General features: G+C 33.2%; 1 protein-coding gene across 1 annotated transcript; it reads right to left on the bottom strand.

Annotated features, from left to right (window-relative positions):
* Positions 1-6,537: 6,537 nt before the first annotated feature.
* On the bottom strand, positions 6,538-21,860 carry LOC133192449 (uncharacterized). The gene is given in 10 exon segments (XM_061328454.1): positions 6,538-6,734; positions 6,967-7,119; positions 7,208-8,975; positions 8,977-13,388; positions 13,391-13,675; positions 14,415-14,589; positions 15,174-15,355; positions 15,638-15,841; positions 16,847-17,007; positions 21,650-21,860. Coding segments are annotated over 10 exon segments (7,746 nt in total). The 5' UTR covers positions 21,859-21,860.
* Positions 21,861-22,325: the final 465 nt, after the last annotated feature.

Below are 22,325 nucleotides of genomic sequence, written 5' to 3'. Positions count from 1 at the left end.
CCATGTAATCCAGTGAACAGATGAACATGTGTCAATCTGTGCATAGTGGTATAGTTCTTAAGGTAAAGTTCTAGTAAATGAGTTTAGACTGTCTTTTGTTGCTAGATCCATTATGATGTCGAAATTGATATAAACTTTCTTTTCCCGTACTTTATGGCTATAACAGAATTATGCAGAGAATGACTCATTTTCATGGAATTCAATTTGAAATCATGTCAAAAGTAAGCCCGATACCTATATTCAATGTATATTTCAAAGAAGAGGTCAAGAAGATATGAAAAACTGTTTTCTGAGAGACTGTGGGCAATATTGATACATTTCCTTTGTATGAGATGGAGAAAACTGCCATATTTCTACCTGATTTTCTTCATTTTTCATTGAAAAGGACAGTTTAAATATTACTAAAACTTATGTCCCGATACACCTTAATTTATTAAGCTATAATTTAATGGATTATTAAAGGAATTCATTTCTCAAATTTGAAAAATCTACAGACACTTTTCATTTACTAGATCTTGACTTTAAATACCGTGAATACGAGGGTCGATCCAAAAGATAATGTCACAACTGATATGTATAATGTTTTTTTATTATATGATTGAATAATTGCTTTCTCTCTGATTGGCTGAGATCCAACAATGTAGAAAAAAAAATACTACGTTCTATTCAACTGCACGTGATCTTCCAGGTGAATATAAGGATTTATTTTTCTCCACATTAGTCTAAAAATAGATTGGGAAATTCCAAATTGATACAAATAGTTTTGGAAAGTTATTTACATTAAGGCACATAGATTCTTGGGTGAGGGGTGGGGGTGGGGGTTGCAAGAGGCCTGCCCCTCTCCCACCTTTTGAGAATGTAAAGTTTTAATTTAAATTTCAAAGCTATATATGGCGTATCTGAGCTAAAAATTAAAAATATGAGATTGGGATATTTGTTATTTACTTTCTAATTAAAATTTTCACCGATTTTGAACTTGAATAACCCCACGTTTTTATAGTTAAATTGACTTTAAACTGTGTCTGATTTTTAAATGCGGATTCGGTAAATAAATCGGTTATTGTTTTAAATTTTTAATATCAGTGAAACACCGTTGATTTAATTTGTGTAATTTACAGGAAAGTCTTATCTTTATATAAAGAAATAAAACAAATAGAAAGATCTTATTAATTTTAGTTAGTCTGAACTTATAAAAAAAATACGCCATATATGACTTTAAGATATATTTTTTTTTTTACAATGAAACCCCTTCCCCTCTTTTATGGACCTTAACATCCCACCAACTAAAATTTTGAGTTGGGAGAATTCTTCTTTTTTTTAGGGGAGGGGCGCTTGTAAAAAATATGCTTTCAGGTAAGTTGTCAATTTTTTCCTTAATGCCCCCTTTTTCAAAATCAATCCTATATTTGTGCCTGACAATTATTTTTTCTACATTGCACATAAAATAGAATTAAAAATTCCAAAATAATACAAGTGGTTATGTTTTTAACCTCGTTTCTCTCATTATTTTTAGCTAGTACTTCAGTAAATGTAAACAAGTAAGATGGCATGGATTTCTTAACGAGTGTGTGTCATTTAACCATTGAATCACATAATAAAACAATTATTGCTGTTTTTTTTCGGTCAATACGATGATTAATAACCACCTTCGAAGTACAATATTCACCTCGCCCTTCGAACTCGATGAATATTGTATTTCTCAGGTACGTGTCTAAATTATCGTATTGACCTCAAAAACACAGGTGCTTGTGGACAGAACCCTGCTTCTGCGATGCACCCCCTCCCCTTTCAATGATTTTTTTTAATAATATTTTTTAAATATAATTTTCTTTATTTTTATCTCTTACTACCTCATCTACATGTTCCTGATAAAAAAATCACATTAAAATTACGAGGAAGATGCGAATTCTAATAACATTCGTTATTATCTATATTTACTTTTTTTCACATATAAAATGAAAATATAAGGAATCAGTTTCTAGTTTGTTGGATAAGCCAGGGTCATTAACGACAACCTCATTCTTGTGGAGATTTTACATCAGTAGAATTAGGACAACTTTGGACAGAAAACCATTTAAATGATAGAGCTTATAATATTATAAAACAACGACTTTTAGATGTTTCAAAGCAAAATATAACAGAGAGTATATCAAACTCTCCAAAGGGTTATTTGTATCAACATTTAATTTACAATTTCTGTTTGCAATCATATTTAACAAAACCTATTGACAAAAAATTTAGACAACTATTAACAAAATTTAGGTTAACAAATCATATGTTGAATATTGAAACAGGTCGATACCATAACATTCCAAAGATTAAAATACTAAAGATCTGTTAAATTTGGGCAAATTTTTGAATGCTGCCACATTGTTAAGAAAAAATAATATCGATGTATAACACTATTTTCTTCTATGTATTTTTTACGTTCACTCTCTCTGTATGATTTTGTTTTCTTTTTCCTTAATTAAAAATAAATAGCATGATTGTATTATTATTCTGATGAGCCAATTGGCTTAAGGAAATAAAGAAACTTGAAACATCAAGTATACATTAATGTCGATTGTCAAAGAAAATTGTTAAGATTGAGATCTAACTTTTCACCTTCTTATTTGTTGAACCTTAGGCATTTTCTCGGCTTGTTCGCCTACCCTATCAAATAATTTAGCATTAAAATAAAGAACGAGGGCGCTTTAGATTGGCATTCGGCAGGAATCAGGGCACACTTGAAAAGTGAACACTTTATAAAATTGTTAAATCAAATTTTTACATTCTTTGATGTGTTATGTTCCTATGAAATAGGAAAGGAAATATTTTCCCTATAGTGTGTTTTGATTTCCTTACAAATAACTTGAAACATTGCTAGATGAGTCATTTAGTACAAAATTTTACATTTTTAAACACGTTTTTCTAAAATTTGCTATCTCTGGGTCATCTCTCCACGATTTTAAAAAGACATTTGTGTGCATTTGCATTCAAAGAAACGAACAAACATTCGTAAAAAATGGAGAGAAGACCCAGAGACTATAAAAAATTAACTTTTTCCCAAAAAAATCCCAATGTATAAATGCGTTGCTTCTTTGTCATTTTGAATTCTTTGATGTTTGTGTAGCGATGATAGCTCAGTAGTATGCGTTATCAGTCCAGCACACTAAGGTGTCGAGAAGTTTTTGGTTCGATCCTCGAATGGAGCATTTTATTTTTTTTTATTTTTTATACACACAATCAAGTTGTTTATCAGTTGAATTTTTACTTACTGATAAAAGTTTTACAAGAGATAAATTTTGGTTCAGTTCCAAAGGCAGCGAAAGCAATTTTTCAAACCTACTGAAACTTCATTTCATTTATCATATACCCTTTTATCTTGTTAAGTGTTTATAATTTATATGAAGTATTTCTGTGTTATCGTAACTATTAAGATAAGTAGACCAGAATATTTCAAATTTGCAAGCTATTTCAATTTAAATCTAAACATTTTCCTATATATGTGCGTAACTTTGTAAGGTCTGTCCACTTACGGTCAGTCGATCAAATCGTGGACGTTTAAACCATAGATGTTTCGTACACATAATTCCTGCAGATCGCATGCAAAGTACGCCCATCTTCTTTTTGAAATTAATTTCCACAGATAAACATAGCTGATTTTGATTAAAAAATAGTATATATTCTTGCATAGCAAAGAAATTTATTTCCATCATCGGTACGATTAAAAAAGGAATATGTGTTTATTGTTTTTTAGCACGTGGTGTCCATATTCCCCAAAGTAGATTCCTGCTTTAAGAAAAATCTTTCTTCCATACGAATGTGTGAAGCTTTGTTAAAATCTTAAAAAAAAAGTACAGTTTTATTTCTAAAATTTGTTGTGGTATTTACCGGAGAATTCCTGTAAGTTCAAACTTAAAATCCTCCATAAATTTTCAACAAACTAAAATATTCAACAATTTATTGAAATCATTCTGTTACAGCTTGTCAGATATCAATGAAAAGAAAGTTGAGAGCTAACGATCCTCTATCTCTAAGTGAATTTTTTTCTGTTACCATGACAATTTCCAATCGCAACTTCTCGGGCCTTTCCGACGAGGTTGTTTTTCCGATCTCTTACGGAAAGACCCGAGATGATGCGATTCTGAAAATTTGTGAAAAATTCAAGATAAATCAATGTAGTAGAAATGAATTGATATTTTTAGATTTATCTCTCTAAATAGAGGATCATTGCTCCCTAAGATATAAATTATCACTGATGAATAATAAATTGGTAATTAAAAATGTTATAATGATATGTACGAGGGTTGTTCGGAAAGTTCGTGGACTTCTGTCATCTTTTTTATTTAACGTCATATGTTATCCAAATTTGGTAGAAATATCTTAACAATAAATTTAAATGATTTGTATTAAATTTTTCAAAAATATCGTGATTTATTTAAAACTTATCCAGAATTAAAAACTGCAAAAATCGGATGGCGGCGCAGGTCAAAATTTAGTAATTTACAAACAATACACTAAATAATGTCTGTAGTCATCTTCTCTGTAAAATGGAGCAAAAACGAAAAAATCCTAGACGGTTAAATTAAGAACTGTTACATCGGTTCGTATTCCAAATTATGGCTTAATATTTTGCTTCGGTAAAAAGAAATCAATTTGAGAAGATAGGTAGTCCTCATTGAAAACGACAAAAACGATGACGTTGTAGAACGTCATGGAGCAGCAGAAAACGATGCAGTTTTGTGTTATACTTGGGGATAATCCTGAATAAACGCTATAAATGTTGGTGGAATCAGAAACTATGCCACAAGCGAGTCGTGCATGTGTGTGTAAATGGTACATGCGGTATTTGAGTGACAGAGACTCTGTATCGGACGAGGACAATCTGTGAAGAAACGGTTTAACTGTGAAAATCTGAACAAAAACTTTTGAAAGTTGGGACGTCATGAAAAGACGTAGGCGCTTCAGAGTTGCTGATCTTGTGAAAGCACAGTTAAGCGGTAAAAGAAATTAAACATTAACAAAGGAAATTATAACACGAGAACAATTGTTAGAAAAATAAATGTCAAGTGATTGAAAAAAGTTTTTAATACGTGGGTATTGGACTATACCGTGTGAATGTATAGGGATAGAATTTTTAAGAAACTCTTGACGCTATGTTTTTGACGTTACATTGCTTTTAAGTGTGCGCCGTGCTTACAAAACATGTTGATTTTAAAATGAAGTAAATTAATTTCTATCAAATCGAATGGAATGAAATTTTACAGATCAACAAAACAAATATTTTTACACATGATATTGTGCTTATTTTAAATTTCTTGGAAGTAGTATAACAAAGATTGACATCGTCCACGAACTTTTCGAACAACCCTCGTAATTGAATATGCATTAACAGATTATTTGCACATTGATTGTAAAATTAATTCATATTACAGTGTTGTAGATAAAAATAAATTTTTGATAGTTAATCAAACATTCAGATATTAACAATAAAAAAGCCTAAATAACAACGGTTGAAATGTCAGTAAGATCACTAGCTTGAAGAGATTTAATGCAAACACAGAATGCATTTAAGCAGAATAATGATGACTTCAATTATTACCTATTGTTAATTCAATTATAATTGATACGGCAATATAAATAAAAAAAAATGTTCTTGGCTTTAATAAACAATGAACCCTCTTTTATTCCAAAAAGCAAATAAAAGTTGTATATTTTCCGCACATTACACAATGTTTCTATCACAGCATTAATTTGATAGTTTGTTATACTTATTGTCTATAATAAATCTAAAAACATAAATAAATGTTATATCTTGATCACGAATGTTGAAATTAGAAGTCTGACGAGACTGTTGCTTTACTTGTCTGTATACTTATAGCAAATGAAGAAAAAGGTAGCACGAACTAGAAAACTAGAAATATGACAACAGCAAGTAACAGAATAATGAGCAATGATTTAGTCTCTTTGTGTTGCAAATTTTATTACTATCTTAAACTGTACGATGAGTACCCTTTTGAAAGAAATCACAGAAAAATTTCTATTTATAATACCATGGCAAAACTATTCATAAAAAAGAATTATGTATCTCAGTGTAGTCTTCTCATGTAAAAAGTTTTATTGAAATCAGACCAAACATGTAGAAAGAGTAACGTTAAGAAAGAATTTCACACAATTTTACTTGATTGATTAAGAACGAACATTTTCATAACACATAACCCCCCCCCCCTCCCCAGTAAATTATAATCACATCAGCTTTTATATAAGTATGAATTTGCTAAATAACAATTTCACTTAAATTTTCCGTTTTCAATTGATTTCTATTACAGTCGAACATGCTAGTTATCTTCATAATTCATCACTCCGATATGTTAACGTTGAAAATCAGTCCGGAGGTTTGACTGTATACAAGACACTGTATACTTGTTCGCATTTTTTTTTTGCTTCTTTCAGTTACCTGAATATATAACAAGTGATATAAGTAAGTGTAGCAAGTTGTTGTAAAAAAATTAAAATTCATTATCGTTAGTTTATGTCATTGATTGATGTTCAATATCATAGATAGGTATTTTCAACATCCATTTCAGTTGATTGAATATATTTTTCGTTTTCCTCAAATGCCCGTTTTATGAATGAAGTTGAAGGCAACTGCTGTTTTAAAAATGTTGCCCATGCCTGACACACTTGCTCCTCTGAAGATTCAAACGTCACAGCTTTTCTTCCAAAACACTGTAGTCTTAATCCAGAACGACCTATAAATGGGATGAATTTCAATCTAAACATATCTGCAATCATTTACTAAAATTACATTATTTTCAAGCGTTTAAACTATTTTACCTATTTAACTAGATCTAGATGTTTTTACATCTATCAATTTCAAACATTTATGTCTCTTACCCTTGTTGCACACTCATTTCGGTATATAAACCTTTGTTATATTAAATAAAACATTGGACTTAATATTTTGGAAAGAAATTATCTTACCATTATTTTGAAACATGTTGACGTCCATTATTTCTGTCAATTTTGTCTGTTTGTCTGGATCTGGACCCCAAGAGACGACTGGCGGGAAACCCTGTTTTACTTCTAGAAAAACTTGTTTTCGATTGCCGTTGTCTTTTACCAGAAGAAAACAAGCTTAAAAGAGAAAAAAAAAAACTTTTCCATTAAAATAACCATTTTTCTGAAGTATAGTAAAGTCATATATGGAATGTCTTATTCTCACCTTTAGGAGATGATATTGGACCTCTTTCTAATGTGGTCTGCAAATGCAACTGCTTCAAAGTTTTTGTGTGTTTCTCGGAAAGCGTTTGGATAATATTCAACGCAGACTCAGTCAATATGGATGCAGTGTACGAGGAAACACGTTCTGGACAGAAATGAAATTCTAACACCAACGTCTGTTCCATCTTATTGTGTAGTGCATAGAGCAGTGTTTCAGAAATCGGATTTTTTTCGATATGTGTTGATTTTAAGTTGACATATTGTTGATCAGCTACATCAATTGTGTCGAACAGAAAAGAATGGGTTTTGTGTAATTTGTCATCGAATTCTTGTAGCTCGTTGATGGCGGAAAAAGTATAAAGAGAGTTTGAAATTCCTTCCTTCACCACCTGTTCATTTTCATTTAGTATGTCATGTATTGTTACTCCAGGTTGAAAAAAGTTTGGGGATACTAATGGAACATTGTTAGCACAAGATAGAATCTGTTCCTGACATTCCGGAATCCGCGAACGCAAGTCAACCTCCATCAATATGGGGACTCTTTCTACATTAGTTATTTTATGCAGAGCAATCTGAAATGCACTGCACACGATGTTGCACATTGTCCATTCATTTTCACATGAAAGCTCTTTAAGATGGTCGACATCAGTCAATGGAAGCAATATTTTACCCTTATCGTGTTTAGGCTCCAAGAGGGGAAATTTGGATTTCAAACTAGCTGATGTTGTACACAAACAAAGACGGTGCTTCCAGTATTGTTTAGACTTTTCTTCAACAGCGTGCAATTTGCTACCATACAATGAAAGAAAATCAATGTTTGCTTTATCAAGCCAACCAGGAACAGTATTTTTCGCAATGACATATGTTGCAATTTTTTCCAAATCCCTCTGAATAATCTTCCCACAAAAGGCATCAAAGTACGCCCCGCTACAAGACATATGAAGACTTTTGTTATCATCATAAAAAACAGAGAAAGGCGTGTCTCTATTTTCCGTAAGTTTTGTTTGGAGTGCTTCCATTGTTTGACAATGCTCAAAAGGAATAATGAAATCTTCAACATCCACAATATTTTCAGATGAATCTGTTTGTTCGTTTACTTCAGTGGCATTACCACGTAGTGTTGGATTCAATCTGGCGAAGAACTGCATTACCTTTCTCCAGAATTCTGGTTTATTTGTGGAGGTGGATATTGAAAAGGAGAATAAAAAGAAAGGTTGCTGCAACTGGGCGTTCTCAAGATATTTTTTAACCTTTGAAGTACTCTCTGAAATATGTCTGTCACTAGGTAATTCATCCGAGGTGTTGTTGGAAATCTTGTTGGCAAGAAAATTGGCTAGTTCTTGTATGGAAAATTCACTTGACAACAAGAGCAAAATAGGAATTCTTACCTTTGTTACTGAATAAATTGAGTTTATGATCTCGATAGAATTTTGTGAGTCTACCCCAAATTGAGCCAGGGTATTTGTATCTTCAATTTCTGAAACATCAATCATCAGAACTTGTGCTGAAATTTGCTTGATAAGTTCTACCATGTTTCCACCGTAATCATAACTTGTTTCTTTCTCAGAAACAGCCATTGGAACCGATTTTTCTTCAGCAGAGATTAGTCCAGCATATTTGGACGCCGTCCATTTTAAGTTATTTGCAGTCAAAAATCGTTTGATGTTAAAATCTACAAATATTCCTTGAATTTGATCCGACAGGAACATTTGTGTAAGTGAACTGCATATTTGTCTGGCGGACAACAAACCAATTCCTTTGTGAAAAAAAAATGTCTTTTAACGTGGGATCTGATCCCATTCCAACGTCCAAGGCTCCCCAGTTAATGACCTGTGCTGGTAGTCCTAATGATCTTCTGTAAAACGCAAAGCTGTCTAGAAATGCGTTGGCTGCAGCATAATTTGTTTGAGAGTAGTTTCCAAACACAGAAGCTACACTGGAGTGCATAGTAAATATATCAAGGTCCATATTTTTGGTAAGGTGATGGAGATTCCAAGTACCAAGGACCTTCACTGATAGAGGCAATTCAAATTTTTCTTGCGTCATTTTTGGTACAGTGTTATCATTAATGACGGCAGCGCCTTGCAAAACACCACGAATTGGAACGTTTGGCATTTCATGTTGAACTGACCGAATAACTTTCGTCAGATTGTTCAAATTGGTGATATCAACTTCTTTGTGAATAATCTCAACTCCATGCAGACTCTTTATATTGTAGATTCGCTTCTCTATTTCACTGGAAAGGGAACGCCTTGACAGTGATACTATTTTCTTTGCTTTTCTTTTTGATAAGTATTTTACAATCAACCAACCTAAGCCTGTTAGGCCTCCCACAACAACATAAGCACTATCATTTCTGATAAGAAATTCCTTAGGTGTCCTTATCTCAATATTCTTGGAAATTTCTGTAACATTCAACGAGCTGTCATGCACAGGAAGATTGTTTCCATTCCTTTTCTTCAGTACAGACATTAATACTCGAGATGCCCTCTGCAATGCAACACGTAGCTGCTTTGCTTTAAATAATTCGGTGACATCAATCACATGAAACTGCATTGAACGATTTGAATCCATGGACAAATTCATTGGTAAAATACCCCTTAAAGAGATACACTGTTTCGCATTTGGAAACAAAATTCGAAATATATCTTTTTCTAGATATCCATCAGCTGACAATACAACTAGTTCTGTTGCATTAATGTTTTGCATTTTCTTGCCACTGGTATTCTTCATGAATGATATATTGCATTTTTTTTCCTTGAGCAGGACGCAGAGAAAATTAGATATTGCCAAAGTTTTCTGATTGCAATCAATAAGCACGTTTGTTTTTTTCTCTACAAGATCAGCAATAGATAATGCAATGATGACAGCATGCATATCTCCTAGTCTGTAGCCGTTGAAGCTTGATTTTGCAAAAACACAATGTTTGTCAATCATCATTTCTGTTTTAAGTTCCATTTGACAGCAGACAATTACTTCAACATCTTTGTTTCCAAGCCTTGTAAAACCAAGAATTTCACATACATTTATTTCTTCCCCGTTGATACTGGCGTCTGAACAACACAGTTCTGGAGTATTGTTATTGTGAATGAAATAAGTGTCTTCTGTACATGGAAGTCCATGTGTTGGTTTTACGCAAATTGCATGCATGTTATCAGATTCTAAAGAACAAGGGATGGCAAAGAAAGATGATTTATCACTCTCATATTTTTGTCGTATAGAAACAGGTTGAGACACCTCTTGGAAGCTTTGCTTATAGGATCGTGCATGGAAATTTTCAGATAATTTTCTGAGTTCATTTGTGTAAAGGACATTTCCTCTGATAGCATATTCATTTGGAACTTGCCTGTTTCCTGCATATAGCCCTGAAAACATTCTACTGATAATCATCAAGGAGAATTCATTCAGACTGTCTATATCTAACAAAGTGAAAGAAAGTTCTGTTCCTTCATGCGACACTGCTCGAACCATTCCCCATAACTCTGCTCCCATTACACACGTTTTCAGGGATTTGCAAGGTTGTGTTTCATTTGTTATAACCAAGATGTGCGATTTCGTTTTGTAAATTGATTTTAATAGTTGAAGAAAAACTTGACTCGTTTTTCTGACAGTATCATTAAGCCATCTCCCAGTCGTATTTTCATCGATTCCTGGAAGTCCAGGGGAAAATATAACAGAAATGTTCTGCATTTCTGCTTTCTTCTGGAGAGTTGAGAATTCATTATCATATATTTTTGTTAAATTCAAGGAATATATATCTATATTCCCAAGCTCTTTACGAAATGTGTTTTCTACAAGAGAAAGATATTCAGTGTTCCAAGAAAGTACAAAAATGGTGTTTTCTGGAACTGTTTTCTCTTGAAGTTTGACTGGTTTCCAAGTTTCATGGTATGAGAAAGAATGTATGTCATCCGGTGAATTAATTTTTTCCACCTCAAAATTCCTCATTTTCGCTACAACGCTTCCATCTTTTTGTAGTAAGAGTATGTTAAAAGACGCATTTACTGCGTTGTCATACACAAGAGTTGTGTAGCAAATCATGGATTGCGACGGTCTTTGTCTCACAACTAAATGGGAGACCCTTACTGGCAGAATTCTGGCTTTTTTACCTTTTCCATTACTGACATTGATTCCGAAACATGACTGAAACATAGTATCTAGAATAACAGGATGCATGCATGTTCTTGGAATTTCTTTCATCACCTCTTGTGAGAGACGGATTTCACAGATGGTTTCATTGTCACGAATCACACACTTTTTGATGGTTTGATATAAGGGACCATGTTGAAATCCCAAACTTTGCAACATCATATATACAATTCGAGATTCAGGCTCTGTGCTTAGCAATGAAATGAGTCTTTGAACATCAATAGTGGGTTCTTTAGGTGTCCTAGCCAGAATTATCTTTCCTGATGACAATGCAGACTTATTTCCCGAAGAATTTGCATCAAAATAGATCACCTGATTGTTTTCTTCTCTTGCTTTAACTACTAAAGACTGCTCTGTGTCTTTGACTAAAAGAGCCCTATTGATAGACCATGAAATCTCCAGTTCTGTAAATTCGCTGTTTGGCACGAGATAATGTCCAATTTCAAGACCGATTTCACCATACAGGGCACCAGGTACAACTGTGCTTCCATCCACAACATGTTGATAAATGAATGGAGTATTTTCTTGACTTATCACGACGTTAAACTGCTCTGAACTCCCAGGGACACGTGAAATTAACATCTTATTTTGATTAGCTTCCTCTCCACTGAGCAAGCTGCGAAGTCTCTCGGATTTTACAAGATGCTTTCTCTTGTTGAATTGATATTTGGGAATTGAAAGTATGTTAATCGTTCGCGGTACAACGTTTTCCCATGTCACTGGAATGCCTTTTCCAAAAATGTCAATGAAGGATTTTCGAAAAATCTCTATTTCGTTGTTTTTTTTCATAGAAGGGAGAGACTCTTCTACTGTGTCCGGGAATATGCTTGATAAATGCGCTCTCAATACTGGGCTTGGTCCAATTTCGAGAAACAATGCATGGGGGTTCATCTTCTTTGCTTCTTGTATTGCATGGCGAAAAAGAACTGGTTTAAATACATTTGCCGCCCAGTATGATGGGGACCCGAACGATGTATCTGCCAATCTTCCAGAAACTGTTGAAATAACTGTTGTTTTGGGAGTTTTCCATTCCAGACCTGTTAAGGTTTCTTCCAATTTTAAACTTGCTTCTTTAGTTAAGTGACTATGATATGCACACTTAACATTCAAAGGAATAATTTTTGCATTTTGACTAACTAGTCCTCTTTTCAATTCTTCAATGGCGCCCTTGTCACCGGAAACAGCACACGAATGATAACTGTGATATACTGCTATGTTTGCTTTTCCGCATTTGAGGTTAAAGCATTTTTCCTCTATGACTTCAATGGGATAGTTTTGAATAACTATCATTTTCCCCGCACTTTCCTTTGATAGATTAAGCGAGCGAAAATAAATAACTCTAACTGCATCTTGTAGAGAAAGTGTTCCACTTGCATATGCAGCTGCAACTTCCCCAACGGACTGCCCAACAATGGCGTCTGGACAAATACCAACATGCTTCCAAACCTCTGTAAGTGCTATCTGGGAAGCAAAAATTGCAAGATGATTTTCCAGAGGATCTGAAATATCTCCTTCATTTTCAAAGAGAGACTGCACTGAAACACTGGTCAAAGAACACAGAAAATTATCAATATCTTGTATAGTTTTCATAAAAATCTGATCCTGTGTGATAAATTCTTTGCACATCTTCCTCCAAGTTGTACCGACACCACAATATACAAAAATGATTTTTGGTTTGTCTTTTCCAACGACTTTTACTGGTAATTCTTCTTTTACAAAGTGGTCAATTTCTGTGACTAATTCAGACATTTCTTCCACGACAAATACTTTACGAAATTTGTAATGGCTTCTGAAATGCACAGATGTACTCGAAAGATCTGCTAGTGTGATCTCGTTCTGAAGAGATATCACCAGATGTTTGGCTAAATTGTACAATGCAATCAAATCCTCAGCGGATAGGATTATATACTTTTTCAGACTTAGACACGTGTTCATGTTTTGGCTATCCGATTTGTCTTTTCTATGATAGCCTGTTATAACTGCATGTGAATTGGTACCACCGAAGCCAAAGCAATTGATAGAAGCTATTCTCCTCCCTTCTCATTTTGTGACCATTTTCTAACCGACTGACATACTTTTAGCTTGCACTCTTTGAAAGGGATTTTTGGATTCAATGATTCAGCATGAATTGATGGAACAAAAAGTTCTTTTTTCCATCATCAGGAGTACTTTGATTATAAAGCAGCCGCACCTGCACCAGATTCTAAGTGCCCGATGTTTGTTTTAACAGAACCTATCGGTATTTCTTGCGATGTATATTTCGAAAAGAAAGCTCCTAATGCGTTTACCTCTGTATAGTCTCCTACAGATGTCCAGGTTCCTACAATAAAACAACTGTTTCTTATAATACTCTTCTTTGAAATCCTCAAACAACAATATTACATTTGTTGGAATGAGTTAGGTAGCGCTACAATGAAAGCATATGTGTTAACAATCTACTTATTGAAGCTTTCCACTACCGCGTCTCCCAACATCAATATTTTACTTTTCACCAATAAATACATGTGAACTATACAATTTAAATGCAAAAGAAAATATCAAAAGAAAAACCAGACTGGAGACCATGAATGACCAGTTACGCTAAGCTTTTCTTGGCATTGGCAAGACACGAAACGCTAACCTTTGGCCTTTAATCAAGACCTACAGTGTATAATTACCATACGAATCTCAATATTCTCTCTTAAAGTAATGTATGTAATTTACGAATTATCTCAAATTATTTTTGCCAATCACATTGTCAATATGTGAACCCGATTTAAGGAAAAAGATTCTGTATATAACATTTGATCATTGAAGGTTTAGAAATAATGCCAGTAACTTAGATGCTCATCTTATAATCACTTTCTATCATTTCAAACTTTAATGTTCTAAACGTAGATTAAGGAAAATAATTTATTTCTTCAAAAGTCCTGCATATTTTATTCAGCATGGCGAATGTATAGACAAAGTTTCCGTAGTTTGTTTCGATTTTGTAATTTCAAATATGTTTTGTCTTTTGCAATATAATAATTTTGATAATCGTTATTTAACCCTAAAATATTCCACTTAATGCTACTTACCATGGGCTTCTATGTATTGCACAGAACTTGGTGGAATATTGCTATTTCTGTAAATTGTTTCCACAAGTTTTTCTTGTTGTTCACCAGAAGGGGAAGTAATTGGAGAACTCAAATGACCATCTTGATTCAGACATGTAAAAATCGTACCCCAAATTTTATTTTTGTCCCGGATAGCCTAAAATTAAAAAAATATATAAAATGTTTATCAGTTGATTATACTTTGAATAGCATATGATGCTTTGCAATATCTCATAGAACAAATAGTTTTTCAAAGGAAAAAGAAAAAAAAAGTTAAGAAATTTAAACCATTTCATTATTATAATCATGGATTTTCAGCAGTTTTTCCTTAGAGCATGTACAAGTACAGCAAACATTTTGATCATAAATTTAAGATGCTCTAGTTATCTATATACATGTACAAGCTCTGAATTACGGCGATTGACTATATAATGCACATGTAAACGATATGAACAACAGTAATTCAGTGTAATTAACGAATTAATTTAATGCACATATAACATTTCCTTAGAATATTTTTTTGCATAAATGAAATAATCTGATTTTTGCTGTTGAAGGTTCTAGACACATTCAAATTCATGGTTATTGTGCAAGAGTGACCGAATGAGAAAACTTCCGCGTAACATAGCGAAATCATCCAAAATACCAGTGAATAGGACATATACATGATCACTTGTTTTTTGACAATAAATAGGTTAATATAGGTTGCAAAATATCAGATGAAAAATCAATTTGATTTACATCGGCAAGTGTCTTTAATATAACGATACCACACCCTTCTCCGCGGGCATATCCATCAGCATCCTTTGAAAACGTATGACATTTTCCTGTAGGTGATGCCATCCTTGCAGATGATAAGTTTATAAAAATTTCTGGATCAAGAATAAAGCTGACGCCGCCAGCGATGGCCATTGATATCTCGCCTGCTTGTAGTAGAAATTAAAAGAAATGTATGCCAAGGCGCTTATTCTATTTAAACATACTATTGATTTTATTTGATATTTTGATTACTTGTAAAATAATTTTTAAATTTATTGTGAAAGAACAGTTGATTCCATCCGACAAATGTTCAATTTGCGCGCAAATTTGATCGCTTAGCTATTTCAGTTCCTGTTATTGATATAGGATATGAGGATTAACTTTACTCTCCCAAAACATTTCTAAGGAGTGTATAGTATAGAAAAATTTTCTCCAGTTTTACATACCGTTCCGTAAAGCCTGCGATGTTGTATGTATGGCGACCATAGAGGAAGAACAAGCAGTTTCTATTGTTATCGCTGGACCTAGTAGATTGTAGAAGTATGACACTCTTGCCGAGAGAATACTACTGTCTACTGCCGTTACTGTTGTATTAGTACTGTTTTGTTTTGCTGAACGCAGTAGGCAATCCCAGTCATGATTCATAGCACCTACATTTAGCAATTAGCAAAGATTGCACTTAATTGTTCTAAAAAATGGATAAGGTTTTTTGTCGAAAAAGTAGAATATTTTTTGTCATTAGGTTTTGCCTACATAACAACAATAATACCAATAACAACAAAAGGTCCATGAACCGCAACACTCGTTTGACACAGATGTTTCTACCAAATGCATATGTAAGCAATTGAAAAGCCTCAACTTATCAATCGTACGATTAGATGGGTCACGCGACCAACGAGTAAGTACCAACGATGTTGATGAGTACTAATATATACAACTTATAGCCCTATTGTTCTTGAACCAGTCAATATATGACTATGGTACTATTCCTTCAGAATTTTATTTAGTGTTGATGTTAAAAGAAATCAAATTGCTCGCTGTCTGAAATAATCTAAAATATTGTTTTAAAAAATGAATGAAATAAATAAATTAAATCATATAAACCAAAGCAAAAAGAACAAAGAAAGAACCCTCCTGGATATTATTGGTAAAAGGTTAAAAAACGATCAAGATTCAGTAAAGAAAAAACAAACATTTTATCTAGATACAAATTTCCATTAGTATTACATGTGAAATCTTTGAAGGATACAAATTACTAATAAACAGAATTATATAGCGGATATACGTCATCCTACCAGTTATCCAAATCAATACACCAGTTCTAAGGTAAACTATAGAGAATTATTGTTTAAATTGTTCTACCTGTGTACATGTTCATGTTTTATTAGAAAATTTTTAGAGACAGTAATCTTTGATATTAGAATTTTTTGAAGATAAAAAAAAAATACCATTATCATAAAATTAACCATTATCAATTACATAAGCACTAAGAAGTTATATAAACAACAATACATGAAAGTACGCTTTCAAATTAAGACAACTTTGAATCAATTTCACCAAAATCCTAAGAGTGGATCAAAATTCACAGACATTATTTCGAGACAGCAGTCTTTAGGCTACCAAAAAGACTTGTAGCTATCAAATAAAATTCTTACCGATGTAGACACCAGTATCAGAACCATTCAATCTTTGTCTTGTTATCCCACCGTCCTCAAGAGCCATGTGTACTGTTTCCAGAACAAAATGTTGTTGTGGATCGACGAATTCAGCCTCTTTGTCGCTGATTCCGAAGAATCTGTTGTCCCACTCATCGAAGCTAGATGACAAACAAACTTATCTCATGTACAATATGTAGTAAAGAAAGATAAGGAGAAAGGCAAATGAATAGGAATCTAACGTCTTGCTGAACTATTTCTGAATTTCTCTTCATTGTTGATATAAGACCATAGAAATAAATAAAATGCATGTATAAAAAAGATCTACAAAGAACAAAAAAGCATATAAAATTATATATCCTTTTACGCATTCAAAAAATAAGATTAACAAGATATGTTTGTGAAACACTGATGCCCCCGTATGGCAGCTTATGGCGAAGGTTAAAGTTTCTCAAATGCAAGTCAAAATCCAGGCCAAAAGATAAAAAATGTTAAATTTGAAAGCCCTAGCTGCAACTGTTCAAAAGTTATGGCGAAGGTTAAAGTTTTTTAAAAGTAAGTAAAACATCAAGATCAAGGTCAAAGTTGTTGGCATCCAATGGAAGGTCTTGTCACAAGGATTACATATGTAAAGTATGAAAGCCTTAGCATCAACCATTCAAAAGTTATGGCCAAGGTTAAAGTTTTTCACAAGTAGGTCAAACTCCTATGTCAAGGTCAAAGGGTCAAAGTGGTTGGTATCCAAAGGAAGGTCTTGTCACAAGGATTACATATGTGAAGAATGAAAGCCCTAGCACCAACCATTCAAAAGTTATGGCCAACGTTAATTTTTTTCAAAAGTAGGTCAAACTCCAAGGTCCAGGTCAAAAGGTCAGAGTGGTTGGTATCCAAAGGAAGGTCTTTCACAAGGATTACATATGTGAAGTATGAAAGCCCTAGCTCTTACCGTTCAAAAGTTATGGCCAAGGTTAAAGTTTTTCACAAGTAGGTCAAACTCCTATGTCAAGATCAAAGGGTCAAAGAGGTTGATATCCAGAGGAAGGTCTTGTCACAAGAAATACACATGTGAAGTTTGAAACCCCAAGCACCAACTGTTCAAAAGTTATGACCAAGGTTAAAGTTTTTCCAAGGTCAAGGTTAAAAGGTCAAAGTTGTTGGTATCAAAAGGAAGGCCTTGTCACAAAGAATACACACGTGAAGTTTGAAACCCCAAGCACCAACTGTTCAGAAGTTATGGCCAAGGATAAAGTCTCATAAAATTTTGCAAAAGTGGGTCAAACTCCAAGGTCAAGGTCAAAAGGTCAAATATGATGGTACCCCCAAAAAAAGTCTTGTCACAAGGAATACACATGTGAAATATGAAAGTCATAGCTCCAACCAATCAAAAGTTATTGGCAATGTTAAAGTTGACGACAGACAAACAGATAAACAGACAAACAGACAGACAGGACAAAAACAATATACCCCGGGGATCTTTCTATCCGGGGGCATAAAAAGTCTATAATACAAAAATTTTGCAAAATTTAATGAAGCTTATAGGGAATTGGACACCAAAAGGGAGTAGGGGAACGTTTGGGGGAACATCTGTAACGGTCTCCGTTAAATCAGTATTAGTTTGAATTGTAACTGCGATAAACGCAGATGATTTATAGAGCCATAAGTTATATAGATTTTAAGAAAGAAAAGTTAAACGGTGTATATTACATCCTATTAAAATTGTCCAAGGACAATGGATTTTTCCCTAAGAAGTGCTGATAAGACAACTGCATACTTTTATCTTGCAAGAAGTTGTATGATGACCAAAAAAAAATTACAATTATGATATAGAATTAACTAAAGAAGAGATTGGATTGATTTTAAAGTATAATTAACAAATCATTAAGCTTATGAATGTATATCATAATCAATTTGAACTATTTATGTAGTCATTGGAAATGTAATGAAATCAGGCTTGGAACCCCCCCCTCCCCCCCCCCCAAAAAACAAAAAAAAAAACAAAAAAAAAACAAACAAACAAACAACAAAAACAAAAACTTAGTATTAAAATTAACTTTAACAAATATAAGAAAATTGCATACTTAAAACTGTCCTGAAATATATGATTCCATTCATCTCTTTGGATTCTTATATTGCTTGGCAAATTCCTGTGTTCAGGCCAAAATAAAAAAATACCTTTGTTTCCCTTAACGCGACCGACCCACTTAAATCGTGCGGACTGAAAAGTTTTTTAAATAAGATTATTTAAATTTTTTTTTTATTGTTTATCAACTTTATAAAATACAATTTCATCAAAATCCGTTTTATATCAGAACGGTGGCTTTTGTTTTACTCTCATTTGATGCCCACATGTGGCCACAGAGGGTTAGTTCGTGTTATAAAACAATCTATGGTGACGTATCAATCTTATTATATATCTTTAACATATTATAATCCTACACTCTTGAGACATCTCGTAAATTAATGTACCATGACTAAGGAGTGTTAAGATGGTATTTACAAATGTGTCTTCCAAAACACTGTAGTGCGCATAGCAAAGCCTGCCTCATGAGCAGACGAGGGGCGCTCCTTGTGAATACATATCAATAAATTTTACTGCATTGGATTCGTTTCGATCTAATAAATAGTTCATGTATGATCCTATTTTTACTATATAGGACCATAGGAGTTGTAAATATGTCTTTGTATGATTATTTCATCTTGATAAATATAATTCAGATGTCGTTTCTTTATTCCTTTTATCTGTGGGGTATTAACTCCGTGACTATAAAATTAGATATATGAAACTTTAATAATTTTTGATATGGTTTGGTTGAATTATATATTGTTTATACATGTACACTATTTCCAAACAGTGTTGAAATCTTTAAAATTTGCTTATGGTACGGCTTCCTGAGACGTCCAGTTTATTTTTCTTTAGTTAGGCCCTTGAAAGCAGGTTGTTTCTTTGCTTTAAAATACCTGTAAAAAATTTTGGGCTTGTGGAGGGCTCCTGATTTAGACTTTTACTCGGCACTAAGGCCATTGATCATTAAGCATCAGTAGGGGATCTTTTACGTGCCATCTACATGTATACTCCGACACTGGACCTACGTTTTTTACGGTCTTATTCGACTGACCTGTCTCCACGTCCCACACCTGTGACTTAGAATAAGCTCCTGAATTACGCCGTGACTCCAAAATGAAACACTAAAATTACTGCGCCACGCGAGGCCCTTGATATTTTGTCTGTGTAAGTACTCGAAGAACATAGTAGGTTTGAAAAATGTACTCGAATGTCCGATGGTTCAGTATTTGCGAATCTTGTGTTTCTGTAAATATTCAATAGATTTACGCTGGCCTGAGATATTTCACAAGTTCAAATGAATAATATTTGTGAATAAACATGATAAATTTACCATACATGTTGCTTCATTTGTATGATATTCGGTTTAAAAATTGGTTTCTTTTGTTCTTTCTTATTTATAAATATGTTATTCAATTTTTCAGAATGTATTTCCAAAACTGCTGTCAGAAAAAAAAAATAATTACATACCTACCGACCCAACTTGAGATTTTTGGGTCGGGTTAGGGGAAACAAAGATATTTTTAATGATGGCCTCATGTATATTTATAATTATCATGCAAATAATCTATATGATTCCTGCAATGTTATATCTCAAGAAAGATACTTATTTTACGGTGTAAAATACGACTTTTTCGGACTTAATATAAATTACTGTGTAAATTAACTTTTCGGACTTAGTATAAATTGTTGTAAAACCTTTTCGTATATTTCGGCAAATCTGAAAAATTCTATAAATTCCGCACAGCCTTAATCCTATACCTGAGGCACAGTCAGAGATGGACACTTGATCTCCTAATTGACATCTATTTATATTTATTGACACTTAATCTTTCCTCTTCTTTAATTCTATTAAATACATGTCGCTAAAATGTCACCAGTCGCTCAATAATTGTTTGAAGCTTGATTTCTTTATACTTTCTTGTTAATCCTTTTATTTTATTTTATCTTTGCTCAGTGTGTATGTTTTGATGTTAATATATTAAAGTCTTTTGGATCAGACCTTTAATTTGGTGCTGGAACATCCCAAACTCATGTAAAAGTATATTCCATGCTGATTCTATATAAAAGTACAAAATTATAATGCGTGTTGGCTTGTTGGAGGTTTTATGAATCTGGGTTCAACAATAAGAGAAAAACTCACGGTTGACCCAGAATTAGAATTTGACGGACGAATTCTCCCCGTAATATTTATACTGCATGCCTGTTATCTACAGAATATATTGATGAGGGTATATGTATCTTATCATTATACATCAATTTAATGGAAAAAACAAACAAACATGGGTAATACTTTTAGCTTGACATTGGTTAAAACTATAATGATTTACTAAAATTATGTTTGTTTTCAAACCAGTATCCTATCATTCAAAGGGTTATAGAAAAGAATAAACTAATAAGGATGCTTTATGTCTGGTAATTTATAATATTATATAACATTTATATTACAATTCTTGTGTATTGAAATATTTCTTCATTCTGTTTAAAATATCACAACCGAAAACAAACATCTAACTAAGTTAATAAGTTTTCATCAAAACAACCAGATTTTCGGCTCCAGGGGGACACAGCAATCGAGTTGCTTTGACACATCAAGTCGTTAGAAATAAATATAATCTTTGAGATTATCTGGACATTGTAATTATTTATCTAAATTTCTCTTAAACTATGGAATTCTTGCTGGGATGTAAATTATTATATAATTGAATAATCAAGAGAAAAAAAATTAAGAGAGCTCTTACCTTTTTACGAGTCCAACCTTTCTGACGCAAGTTTTTCGTGGACTGTCTGGATCGGGATCGTAAAACGCTTCAACATTGAATCTGTCAGGGGGAATATCTTGGACGTGATCTTCCCCATTTACAAGAACCCTCCAGAACTCTTCTATATTGTTAGCTCCCGGAAAGATGCAACCGATTCCAACGACAGCAATTGCAGTGTCTTCATCCATTGCTTATCTACCTAAATTCAAATCTGACATGATTAACTGAATCAAACAAAGCAATTTAGTGAATGAATGTCTTATTTTTCATCAAGCGCTGGTACCTGTATTTATACAGATTGCTGCATCAAAAAACTATTGAAAGAGATGATGTCATTATTGTCTGATTGATCATTAATAAAACTCGAAAGGAACCCCGCCTCTTGATTCCTGGAAAATTTTAAAATTATTTCTCGGCGATATGATTCCAAGAAAGGAATCATATCGCTTAAAATAAGTAATTCAAATTTATTTAGATGTCGAGAGCGTGTGCAGCGCATGCTTTGTTCTAGGCATCGACCAAAACAGATAAAATTTTCCTAGGGAACACATCGATACGCATAGATGTGATTCCGGAAGTTTAAGAAGTGTGAATCCTTCCATAAATGTTCTGAGAAAAATGGAAAAGTAAGTTGTCATTCATAATTGATTTTAAA

This window comes from Saccostrea echinata, unplaced genomic scaffold (genome assembly GCF_033153115.1).
Source record: "Saccostrea echinata isolate AGI-Se365-2 ecotype Australia unplaced genomic scaffold, CSIRO_AGI_Sech_v1 ptg000025l, whole genome shotgun sequence".
Taxonomy (NCBI): Eukaryota; Metazoa; Mollusca; class Bivalvia; order Ostreida; family Ostreidae; genus Saccostrea; species Saccostrea echinata.
The sequence above is the reverse complement of the archived record's forward strand: the minus strand, read 5'-3'. Positions and strand labels throughout refer to the sequence as shown.